At 42.6% G+C, this 13,235-nt stretch overlaps 1 protein-coding gene across 1 annotated transcript; it reads right to left on the bottom strand.

Moving 5' to 3' along the window:
- Window positions 1-2,701: 2,701 nt before the first annotated feature.
- On the bottom strand, window positions 2,702-7,729 carry tmx1 (thioredoxin-related transmembrane protein 1). Its single transcript, XM_046412852.1, has 8 exons — window positions 7,460-7,729; window positions 6,943-7,058; window positions 6,054-6,099; window positions 5,297-5,425; window positions 4,923-4,968; window positions 4,599-4,700; window positions 4,397-4,463; window positions 2,702-4,176 (listed from the first exon to the last, which is right to left on the bottom strand). Exons 1-8 carry the CDS (start codon window positions 7,660-7,662, stop codon window positions 3,941-3,943), a joined length of 945 nt encoding a protein of 314 aa, XP_046268808.1. The 5' UTR covers window positions 7,663-7,729; the 3' UTR covers window positions 2,702-3,940.
- Between the last annotated feature and the right edge of the window lie 5,506 nt (window positions 7,730-13,235).

The raw sequence follows: 13,235 nt of genomic DNA, 5'->3' as shown, positions 1-13,235 counted from the left end.
CATCTTATTGGACAACAGAGACATCTGACTCTGACCCAAAGTGATGCCATCCACGGAGCCATGCTGCTGGCTAAGATAACCGAAAGCCATGAGGACCAGAGAGAGCCAGACGAACAAGAGCAGAAATCATCTGAGCATCTGCCTTCACTCGACGCTGCAGAACAATGAAACAGACGACTGGCTGTTCAGGCTGGAGGAATCTGAACGGGAGCTTTTATCAAGCATCTGTTTGGTGTTTTACATGTGCACACACTACTGTCTTACTGCACTGAAACATCAGAGGGGCCTGCAGCAGGTACAGCAGGGGGAATCCCCTCCAACACCTTCCTCCTCCTCCTCCACCCTCGTAAGGATTAAACCCTGCTAAACAGAGCATGTGCAGAAGGCTACTCGAGCTGAAATGACAGCACTGATTAAAGATCCGCTCCAGAGACCGGCTCACCTCTTAACCCTGGGGGGGTAACACCATTCAAGAGGGTGGATGTGGGAAATGAGAAGTCCCAGCAGAACAAATGGAAGGAGATGAGAGCTGTAGCTTTGTATTTGCTACATTAAGTGCTACTGTACATTTTCTGTGACCTGCAGTGCTGTGATAAAGTGGTGGCGTACGAGGTGGATGTTCCCGTCTGCTGGTTGTCCTCATCTTGCACTGCGCTGTAATTATTTTTATCCTCCTGGTTCTCCTCCTGTTGTTTTAAGTCTAATTATGTTTCCTTGTGTTTTATTGACTTCACGTGTTTCATGTCCCGTCCTTGTGTTTGAAAGGTGCTACACAAATGGACTTTGCTTGTCATTTAGTTTGAACTCAACCCAAAATTAGTACAAGAGCGACATCTGCTGGTAAGGACCAGCGCTCATCATATTTTCATTTATTCCATTTATTGTATTGTCTCTTAAAATCATCAATTATCATCCTTAGTGTGCACACCTTGTTCAGCTTGCTAACAGCTCAGTATGTAACAAAGTGCATTTACTCAACTCTCGTACGAGGGAGGTACTTGTATGAGACCTGAGGTACTTGTATGAGACTATTCGTACCTGATGCTGTGCAATACTTCTACTACGTAACATTTCAGAAGGTAATCTTAGCCTTTTCACTCCACAACATTCATCTCTCAGTTACAGTCTCTGGTTACTTTTCAGATTAAGATATGACACAGTAATGAAAACGGCGGTTGGTAACTTTTTTTTTTTTGACTTGTAACCTTTCAATATCGATTTGAGGCTTGAAGAGATCAAATTATCCAGTATTGGGAAATATGAGACAAATAATTCAGATTTGTGGTAAAGAACCTTGCTTTTCTTTGCTTCCTTCCTCTCCCATCTGGTGACCCCTCAGAGTCATCTGGTGACCCTTTGGAGGGTCCTGACCCCCAGGTTGGGAACCATTGGACCAAACCGTACATGAAATAGGTCCACGTCGAGCAGCTACAGCAGTAAAATGCTGCTTACACAGTGAGCCATCTTTGTTTACTTTTAACAATACTTCTGTACTTTTACTTGAGAAGGATCTCGTTATACGGTATTTTTACACTCTTGTGCTGGTATTTTTATTTGAACAATACTTCAGCAATGGTTTCTGCAGACTATCTGATACTTGTTAGCTTTGCAGGATGTTCCTGGAACTGCCTCAGCTCTGTCTACAATTTAAATTCTCTCCAGCTGTGAGCAACTCTGCTATTTCCTGTGTGCATTGGCGACAAATACAAATGCTGGCGTTTCGTATTTGTGTCAGTTAACTTTTTCCGGAGGGGCGCAGAGGTGACCAAAGCGAGACCGTTTTCAGAGTCAACCCTTTATTTAAAGAAACGTTCAAACAATAAAGGAGCCCAGCCGGCTCAGAGTAAAGTGTGAATGCTACAAGCCGTTAAGAGCGGTCGGGTACAAAAACATTACAATCTGTCACTGAAATGAGCAGTTAGGGGTTGTTTTCTGTTGTTGTTTTGGAATAGAAAGCAGGATAAAAATAAAAGCCAGTCATCACACGCCTCATCAACCCAACAGAGTGAAGTGTGTATTAAAAATACTGGTCTCACTCTCTCACACACAGACATCACAAACACACACATCCTTTTTGCATTGCAAGACTGAAATGGATACAGGCTGAGCTTGGAGCGGCATTAATATTTAACAAGAACAAAACAAAACAAAAGATATAAGAGCCGAGACTTCGATGAGAACCACGCGTACACAGAATGGCACTCGTTCAGACAAAGTGACCTCAGACGCTGAGGTTTAATTTGACCTTGTGAGCCTGAAAAAAAAAACAAACCAAAAACTAAACGGCTACATGGTAAATGTAGTTAAAGGTGGCTAAAATGAGATTACAGCAGGATGAAATACGCCTCCCTTTGTCAAGCAGACAGCCTCGTTCAAGTCCTCTTACTGTTCCACAAAGCAGAGCAGCATTAGGACGGATATGCCAGACTTCACTCTGGATATAACAATCTATAAAAAGGAGCTCAAATCCCTTAATTGCTCTCTCTCTCTCTCTCTCATTGTATTGTGGCATACATATACCGTACTGTAGACCTACTGACGGGTCGACAACACATCTGAGATCTTTAAGTAAACATCCTTAAATCACAAGTAAACAAAAAAATAAAACCTCAAATTGAAAACTGATTATGGGGACGTTCAGATCCACAGGGCATTCAACATTTACAAAGACTTTTATTTGCAGTGAATATTGATCCTTTTTATAATCAGCATTTATCTAATGTGATCTTGTTTTCTGCGAACCAGCAAGCCTGCAGCTCAGTCGAAGTCAACGTTTTGGTGTGAATACTGAGCAAATCACACACGCTCTAAGAAGGGTTCCTGCCCCCAAACACACCTGTGCAGACAGGACGCACGCTTTACACAGACTGAGGGAAATTAAGAGAAACAGATTAAGATTTAAACCTGTGTGTCCCCTATTTAAGTCATAATCCTTAAGATTTGGTGGCCTGTTTTTTTTTTTGCTTTTTTTTGTCCTGCTATACCTGACTAACACACTTTTCATTCTCCGTGGAAGAGTTCGCCATTCCAGCAACGCATGCTTTGGGTGTGTGAAGGCACGCGTGAGGAAATTCAGCATACAAGACACGCATGCAATCAAATTATTGTTTCTAATTGACTCTAACTGATATCCATGATTACTGTTCACTCTGCTACAGCTGGAGCCAAACATCTGCTGCTGCTGCTTCACATTAAAACTCTCACATCCAAACTGGCGAGCTTGTTTGGCTGCACTGGAATCAGATCCTTTTCTGTTTCTGCTCAATGAGTGTTCGCTGTTGCTTTAAACCGCGCTTGCTGTTACCACGGTAACCACAGGTGTAACTGACCAGGAGTAAAACCTTAAGGATTACAACCGTTAATGTCTTTTCTCCATTGTGCGCTGAATGTGGAATGACATGTGAACATCGTTAGCTGTCAGGATTTGTAAAATGTATGTTCAGATGAAATAACTGTATGTATACATTAGCTGAAAAGTAAAATTTAACCAAATGAACTTCAAACCCAAGCCTGGTATAATGAGAATAAGGTATAATAACACACAAGTCTTTAAAAAACGATGCATAGCATAAACGACATTGCAAAATCCATCTCTACTGCACTTCATACCCAAACCTCAGCCAGGCCATTTGTTTCCTCGAGTGAAAACAGGTGTCAGGAGTGCTCTTGCTCTTTCCAGATGGAGCCTGCTGCTCAGGCGGAGAGACGGGTGCTGAGAGTCTTAAAGCGCTCCCATTAAAAACAAGGGTAGGGAAAGAAAAGGAGGTGTTTCTAGGGGCCCAGAGGAGGAAGAGGAGGAGGAGGAGGAGGAGGAGGGAGGGGTGGATTGGGTGGGGGGGCTTAGGGCTCCCTGCTGTAAACACTGCTGCTCGAGACCAAAGCTCCTCTGTCTCCGCTGACTCCACACTCTTCTTAAAGGAGTAGGGGGCCCTTTTGCTCTTTAGGTGTCCTCTTCCTCCTCATCATCCTCCTCACGGTTGCCCACCACCCTCCTCCTCAGAGCCTCATCGGTGAAACCCTGTCCTTTAGGCTCCGGGCGGCCCTCTGGGGAGCCTCTCCTCCTCCTCCAGACATCATCCTGCTCTTCCTCTTCTTCTTCGTCCTCTTCCTCCCCATCGGCCTCATGCTCGTCCTCTTGCTGCTGAATTAACCTCGCCTGCTGCATCGTTTGTTTTTCTGCAGAGTTTAGAGCAGCAGTCAGTGAGCATTTGTAAACCAGTTACAAACAAAACCTGACTTCTAGTAAAGTTAGAATCTATCTGCGCTCTCTTTGAAAGAATTTCCCCTCGGGGATAAATAAAGGAATTCTGATTCTGATTTCTGTCATATGTGTATAGAAAATTAAAGTATAAAGACAAGTAAAGCAGTTTTTAGTGCGGTCTCATGTGAAACTCACTCTGGTAGTAATCCGGAGAAGAAAATCGGCGTGAAGGGAAGACAAAATCTGCGATGAACACCAGCAACTGCACAAACACAAACAAGACGACAACAAGCGTCAGTACTTAGTTAAACATGAGTACTTAATGAACACTCTAAGAGCATTAACTATAGTTACAGTGTTCAGAAAAATCGCGAATAAGTGCAGCACAAGTACTCACCAGTCCCAATGCAAGGCCGGAGAACAGAGTGGCCAAGCCAAAGATAACATAAGACCCCCAAACAGGAATCCCCAGCTGCTCTGTCATGTAGTTATGACAACGCTGGAAAACACAACAACATTTTTACTTGAAAACTGTCAGTAATCTTAAACATGTGTGAGGTAAATCGTTTTTTATCTGTCTACTGGGTCAACATTGTTTCCTATTTAACATTAAGCAGCACATTCATCTTTGAATGGACTGTAAGAAATGAAATAAATACGTCCCTAAGTATAACAACCTCCATGCTGACAGGCAGGCACTAAGAGTGAAGTCCTCACTTACCCGGATAAACATGGAGAGCTTGAACAGAGCAGACATTGAATTCATTCTGCCAAAAAGGAGAGGAACGGACAGCACGTAATTCAACACGGGTTTGTCAAACTGTAACATCACAGCAAAGCCTAACTACTGAAGACTGAAGACTAACAAGGAGAGGGTGTTTGTGGTTTAAACACATGCAAAGAATAGAGTTCACAGGAAAGGTATTTGATGTTGTTTTCACTGATCTCAAAAAGAAGCACAATGAATATGGCTGCATCCTTAGAACTGGACAGTCTCAATACATTTTACAATATCTAGAAGAGCTTCTGGGGGCTTTTGGGGAGAACTGGAAAATGAGCCGCATGCAACCCCATTATCATATCATTATAACTCACAGTAACGAAGACGGTCCCAGCCAAGAGGAGACTGGCTCAACCGCTTTCCATTTCTGCTCATCAACGAAGCTGAGGAAGTCGTCTTTGGTGCGAGCTCCCTGGTACTTTCGGAAGACGCCATCCATACAGCTGAAACACGAACACGGATGCAAAAAACATCACATTTAGGAACTGTGCAGAGTGGTGTATCCCGACACACACGAGCCACGTTTTCTGAAATGAAAATCTCATGGACTGATGCGTCAAATCAAAAGAGTATGTGTTTGGCTGCTGTGTTGTGTGATGATTTTCACAGTTAACCAATTAATTGTGATAAGATGCCAAAAAAAGTGCAACAATTCTAGTCACAGTTTCCCAGAGTTCAAAATTACATCTTCAAGTTGCTTCATTTGTCCAAGCAGCAGCCCAAAACCCAAAGACTCTTCATTTACTATCGTAAATGACAAAGAAAAGCAGCAAATCCTTACACTTAGGAAGTGGAAGCCAACACATGCTGCTTTAAAAATGACAGAAACCATTAAAAAAACTGATTTCACACTGACAAATGCCAAGTTTTTTTAACCTTACTATCAATTGTTTACGAGCAAATTACATATACAAAATGTAATCATCAATATGTTACTGTGAACTCACACGAGCTCACATGACTGCACAGAGGAACAGAACTAAAGCGAGAAGTACATGAGATTTCAAGACAGTGAACATCAGCCAAATGAAAGAGGAAGCAATGAAAACCACAAAACAACCAAGAACTTACTGGTAAATAGTAGGAAGGGAGGTAATGATGAATCGGCCACTCAAACCTTGAGAGAAAGGAAACGAGTAGGTCAGTATGCAGGAAACCACTGCGTGACTCATAACTAAACTGAAGGAAATCTTGAATTAATGTCTGAAAGCAGCCAAGCTGCAAAGCTGGCCGCCACTAATACTGATGTTTTATATTATAAAAGGCTGGAAGATTATTAACACACAATACAATAAATAATGCAGCCTTAAAGTGAATGATAAAGCTTTTACGGCTCTTTTTAGCCTCTGAGTCATTGTGGTCCCCGGCATACATGTTGGACTGCACGATATTATGTTACATAAATTTGGAAACCTTAAAAACACTTGCCATACTATTGAGAATGTGGCAATTGGCAATCCTTGATACATCTGGTCATTTTAGATCATTGTGGACAATGCAGCAAAATCACTGAGCAGGACTCTTTTATAGCAATGGAGAACTTTAAGACTTGAAAGGTCGGGCACTGAACTTTGCTGGACTGGCCAACGACATTCCTGACTACTTATTATATATATATATAAATAAAGTTTACATATAAGTCTTCAAAAAAAGCTTAGCGTTTCATTTAACTCACTTTGGAGTTAGTTAATTTCAGAGACGTGTTGACTCAGCTTCAGCTCATGTGAGGCTGTAGTTTTGGAAGCCACTGAATTGTTTTGTGTTTTAAATATTTGGTCTATGCTCATCAATGCAAATGGGGTGGACAAAAGGGTGATAAAAACATCCTGTGATTTACAGCTGTTCTATCAACCAAGTATAGCGCGGACATCCTACACAGGACTGAAGGTCTGGTTTGTTATGTACAGTATGTCGGAGTGACGGGGTAGCTGTCAGCTGGGACAGGGTCATTCAGGCCTACCGGGTTGTTCTGTCACGTCCACCTTGGCTATGTTGACCCCCATGTCCTCCCCCCAGTCCGCAAACTCCTTCCACACCGGCTGGAGCTGCTGGCATGCTGGGCACCAGGGTGCGTAGCTGAAGAATATCAAGTTTCACAGGTGAAGCCTCGGACAAACGGCACAATTACTGACATCAAAGTGTAGCTAATCACTAAGAACAAGGTGATGACCCGACTAGCTGCTTGAGTACTTTATTAGCCAGTTACTTTGCAAACTGGCTAGCATACAACTCTGTGGTAAGCTGGTTAACAGTTAGCTGAAGATGGTAGCTTGTAGCACAGCGGCACATTTTAGCAACCTGTCGGGACTAAATGCAGGCAGGCTTAATAATAACCAGACAGGACAAAGTATCTGGGATTAAAACGGACAAGAAACATCCAATCACGCCCCCGTTTACATGAGATCAAAGTAGCTAAGTTAGCCGCCGGGCTAGCTAGCCGGTTAGCGCTTAGCAGTGGACGTTAGCAGGAAACTGACAATTCAATCATCCATTCTCCCGTCAGGATTTCTTCCCAGTTGCTGTCGGTTACTTCCTTGAGGCTGTCTCGCTTGGCTGAAACTGGCAGCGACGCCAAGCATATCGCCAGAAACAAACTGCACATCCACGAGCGGTGTTTCGTTTGCCGAGTTAAGGACAACATTGTTGAGCCTACACCGCTGCTCGCTGGCAAACACGCCATGTCTGTCTGCTCTGTTTGAGACAGCCGCTCACTTCCGCTCGCTGTGCGCCCGAACGTCCGAGTCAGGTGGATACTTTTTTTTTTTTTTGCAACTGAGAGTCTGAAATTATCTTTATTTAAAACAAATATAAACACATAAGTACGTTTTGTTTGCTTAGTCGATAAAATGCAAAAATACAATGTTCATGACGCAAATGTTTACACATAAAGGTGTGCACTTAGATTATGTCAGAGGATCACATCGGCTTGGACATTGTTTTCCTGCTGAATATTTTCTGTTTTTACATAAAACGCTTATTATTATGTTTATTTTAGTATTCATATAATTATTGTTACAACTATGGGGCAGCTTGTCAAGTCTTTAAAATCAGAATTAGCCTATTTCATTTCGCGCTCAGTTTGTTGTAAACGTTTCTGACCAGCAGGTGGTGCTACTGTACCTAAAATAAATCAGAAAGGAGGTGGATGTGGCTGCTGCATGTGAGAGAAAATGTAGGCATACAAGGTCAGCATCCATGTATGTATTCACCTACTATACTACAGTATCTTTCTAATACATTACATCTGAAGTCGTCTTGTTTTGTCAGATTAGCAGTCCGAAAGCAAAAGATGTTCAGTTCTCGATGATATCAAACTGAAAAAGCAGTAAATGTTTGTGGAAAAATCTGTAACCACTGAATGTTTATAATTTTTGCTTGAATAAAGGCACAAAGACTGAAAAAAGAAGAGTGATTACATTTTATGTTATATACGGCTACCGCATAGCTAAACTGTAGTATCCATCTTCCATTGAAGCTCAACGACTGAACACAAATAAAATGTGAGCATTAATCAATCTGCAAGTCAAAGTCTGAGGTACAGATTAATTTGTTTATGTTCCTGATGAATTCTGATATCACCAAAGAACAGAGTAATCAAGGTTTTGATCCAAGACGGTCTGTATCCTTTGCTTGCCATCTTCAAAGCTGCATGCAGTGTTTTTCATTTTGCATCTGCACACGCAAACACCCACTGAGATCAGAGTAAAATCAATTTGATTTGACCTGGAGTTCCAATCCTATTAGATCCTGCCTTCTGCAGAGTGTCAAGCTGTGTTCTCAGTGTTTCCACTCAACATTTTCATGTGTATAAAAAAACCTGGACTGTTAACTGCTAAGCAGATACCATAAGACATGTAAACACCGTGGTGGCCTGCCACATTGTCCAGTTTTGTATCTGCCAAAACGTGCACCTGTACATCCATCAGTCCACTCATTTTCTGACACGTTTCTGTGGTCGCTCCCTGAGGGTGATTTCAGACACCCTGCGGACAAAAAGCATACCCTGACTACTTCCACAGTCTCTCTTTTGGTCGCTACCCAAAGATCATGAAAATAACTGCTAACTAAAACATAAACTGGCTGGAAATCTCAATTACATTCTTCTTACATTCTTCTTCAGGTATTTTCAGGTGGCTCTTCAGGTAGAGCCTATTTCAATCTGAGCTGACACCAGGCCAAAATTTTCAATCTTACAAACCTGTCCTCCACTCTCACATCCTGGCCTGCTTGAATTAGTTTATCGTGCTCACTTAGTTCTGCCACTTCTGAACTGCTGCTACTGATGAAGCATATGCAAACGTGTTTGTGTATAAGACAGCGAGCGAGTCAGTCAACCTCCCTGCATTTCTCTGTGTGAGAGGATCTCACTCAGAGTGAATCTGCAGAATGAGAGCAGTTATTATTGCTGGGAACCTGCAGGCAGATTGCAATGGCAGCCGGTTATCAGTGCACCTCACACTCTAAAAATACCCTCCAGATGACATCCTTTTTTGTGCCCCTACCGTCGCCCCCTTTCTCCAGCCATCAGCTCTGCTCCACTTACAGTGCAAAATGAATCTCCTTCCTGCTCTGCAGTCATCTGCTCTCCTCCTCCAGTTTAATGTGGCATTGAGGAAAATAAGTGGCAGACCGGGGAGTTGTAAAGCTCTTTTGTGTTGTTCTCTCTGACTCCATTACTGTGCTCAGACGGCTGCTGGTTGGAAACAGGAACACTGTGGCCTTTTCTTTGTTTTTATTTTAGCCATGTTGTTATGTCCAACACTTAAGCTCAGGGTAAAAAATCTTGAGACTCACTGATGGAGCCTGCAAGTGGGTTTGTGTAAAGAGTTCATCTGAAAGACCTGCTGGTGTGATAAAATGTTACTCCCACCAACAATCACACGCTTGGCTGTGGAAGGTTTTCTAATTTTACATTTAATTTGCTGCTGATTAAAGTGTTGATGGCCGGCCAGAGGCTGACGGTTGCCATGCTTACTGCTACAGTGCAGTCTGCAATTGCCTTTTGCATACTGGCTGCAGTCCTTCAACCATTTTTATAGGAAATATTTTTCTTTGGACTGAAGATTATACATTTTTTTTATCCTTTCTATGCACCATGAGGTGAGATTAATTTGGCTGCTGCTGCTTCCAGGATCACCCTGACGGATAAGCGGTATAGAAAATGGATAGATGGATGGATGTTTCCAAGATCAGATCTGAACTCTGAACCTAAATTTTTAATCTTGTTATACCCCAGTCTAGCAGTGTATCAAATCCAGCACAGGAGGTTCAGTGAAATAAGTCCAAAAAATGGGTTTAGTGGATAACAACCACTTCATAAGTCCATATGAGTTCTGCTTTGATGCTTTGGCGAGTAGCTGTAACCGGGAGAAGCACACAGTGATTGCCGCAAAATAAAATCCATCAAGGTGATTATTCTTGTAACAAAAGGTATAACAAGGCCCCCGCACAGGAGATTCAGTCAGACTCAAACACTGTGCCCGAAGAACAGCTCAGCACTATGTCTTCCAAAGAGAAAAATGTAGGTTTGATCCTCAGTCCTTGAAATCCAACACCAGAAGTAAGGATGGAGGTGAGGGGGGGGGTTTGTTGGTTCGAATCCTGCTTGTCTTGCTGTGATAAAGAAGATAGGATTTTATGTGAAGGAAAAAGACAAGGAGCTGATGTTCTGAAGATGCTCTGCCTGGGCGTTTCTCCCCACAGCAGTGCAAGCAGAGGTCTGGAGCTCTGCTCTTGTTGTATCTCATCTGTGACACAGCAGGTCTTTTCCATCAGAGGTCTTTGGCAACTGATGTGGCATAATTTTACAGTTTAAAAATCCTAAAATATGAGAAAAATTGGAAATACTGTGATCACTGGTGTTTATGAGAGTGTTTTCGTATGAGCCGCAGAAGAGCACAAGCAGCCGATGTGACCTTTTCACCGTGGGAAACACGAGAATGTTGAATTATTGATCACCTCACTGTATATGCTAAAGGGTTCACCTTTCTTACAAGCGTGATGTGCACACTGATAAAGTTTAACGGCAGACATTTTGACTTTTCGCAGCAGGAAAAACACAGGTGCACTTAATCACAGTGAACCAGCCTGCACTGGAGCAGGACCTCCTCTAAATGGAGTTTCCTGCCATGACATGTCAAAATGTCTACTGTGCAACTAGGCCATTTGCAACACCTGCAATTACAGCTGTTTCCTGTTTTATTTCGCAGCTGCACCTGTCCTCTCGTTCCAGGCCCTGGAGTCTTTTAGCTCTGCTTTGGTCTCCATGACTGCATCTACTCTAACTTAGTTGTTAACGTGCTCCACAATGTTCACCACATGGTGATGATGATACATGCTTGTCTTTCCAGCAGCCATAATAACATTGTGTCAGCAAATTCCGGGGGAGGAGCTGAGTGACAGTGAAACAACCTGTTTCCCAGTGGACCGTCGAAGGAGAGCCGACAAACCTGCGAGCAAAAAAAGCCTAGTGTGGAAATTACAGCTAAGTACCAGCTGTTCCAGGGTCCCCACCAACATCTGGAGCTGCTGGGGCGATCCTCATTACCTGTGAGATTTCATGTTTTTGCCCCGTGTCCTCTCATACGTCTTAGTCATTCTCACAGATGAGGAGTTCCTGTGGTTCAGACTCTCCAGAGAGGTTCAGTGTCAAGTGGCCACAAATTACTTCAGGCAACGTTGTTCCACTCCAGCTGTTGCCGTAATGTACAACACCATAACAACATCATTCGGTGTGCTGTGGAAAACTACATTTGATATTAATTATGTGAGAATATGTATCACAAGAGCAGCCAGGTGCGGATTAATGTATTCTTAATCACTGATTCCTTAGAAGTCTAATGAGACAGTTTCAGTTAAATCCTGGACTCTGCTTACAACCTTAATAATCTGTAAATATAATCATTTGAACCCAAAGCTTTAAAGGGTCTAGAATATCAATAAAGCCATATGTAGAGTTTTACAAATTTATTTCTATGGGCTTTTTTGCAAACATGATTGTGTTTGGAAGCATGTTTTCTGTATATGAGGTTAATTTCTGCTGTGAAATTCTTTTAAAAAGGGCATAAAGGTTTTTTTCACGTCATAAAACCTGCATACACTGAGCCATCAGTCTCTCTGCCCCTCTCATATCCACGCACAGTGAAGTTAGTGAGCCGTGTGTGAAATGAGAGCCCTAAAAAGTTGATGTCAACAGAAATGTGCAGTATCTTATTACTTTCCGCTGGTCCTCCCTCCTTTTAAATTAGACTGTTATGAGTCTTCCTCCTCGGTGTAAAACCCAAACTACAGTAATTGCCTTTGTTACTGAAACGCCTCCCACTCATCTCAAACGAAGTATAAATCACTCTGCATCCCCAAAACACATTAAGGATTCTGCCACATGATGCCTTCTCTCATTTGTGAAGTCAGTACAAATGGTCTTCTCCATCTTCAGCTCAGCAGCCTGCAGAAGTGTCACAGTGTGGAGCTATTGAACCCTCTGGCCACTGATTAATGAGTCTCTCTCGCCTTGCTCAGCCTGCAGTCCTCTAAAAGGTGCCACTAGACTGTCATTTGTTTTCTTGTGTGAGTCACCTGAGGGGATGGAGCTGGATTCAACCTGTATGCCACGTTTGGATGTGTTGATAAATGGTTTGTTTCCTGGTGGTATAAATTAATTACTCTTCCTAGATAAGCCCTGCTAAATTACCCAATACTCCTCTGAAAACCAATCTTTATTCAAAAGCAGCAGAAGGTAGAATTCATCAATGCCAATGTGGTTAACCCCCCAAAATTGCTCTCAAATGCAGCAAATGTGTATAAGCAGGGGTGGTTCTAAGATCAGACCTCTAGGGGGCCTCAGCACTCATGTATGCAAAACTCTGTTATGGATGGAAGTGTTCTTTGGATTTTTTCCTCAATTGAACTCTTCTGTTTTGCCACCGTAATAAACTTGAAAATGATAGCTCAGGCAGACAGAGTATTTATCATGAAAATAAATGTGAGAGGAGGTTGGGGACACTGTGAAGTCATAGTGGAGTCCACTGCAGGGAATGTGGGCAAAAACGTAGCTGAACCAGATTTATTCCGTAACTATGTGGTCTACCTGTCCACTTTCTCACCTGGTTTTTGCTCTTTCCTCTTCTCACTGTGATAAGACGCTGGGAGAATCCACATCAGTTTAAACATTATTCCACTTTTTTTGGGTTGCTGTGGGCAATACAATAAGTAACTAACACCAAAGTTTATCTCTCAACTGAGAGTCACTTGCAG

The sequence above is a fragment of the Scatophagus argus genome, chromosome 15 (genome assembly GCF_020382885.2).
Source record: "Scatophagus argus isolate fScaArg1 chromosome 15, fScaArg1.pri, whole genome shotgun sequence".
NCBI lineage: Eukaryota > Metazoa > Chordata > Actinopteri > Scatophagidae > Scatophagus > Scatophagus argus.
The sequence above is the reverse complement of the archived record's forward strand: the minus strand, read 5'-3'. Positions and strand labels throughout refer to the sequence as shown.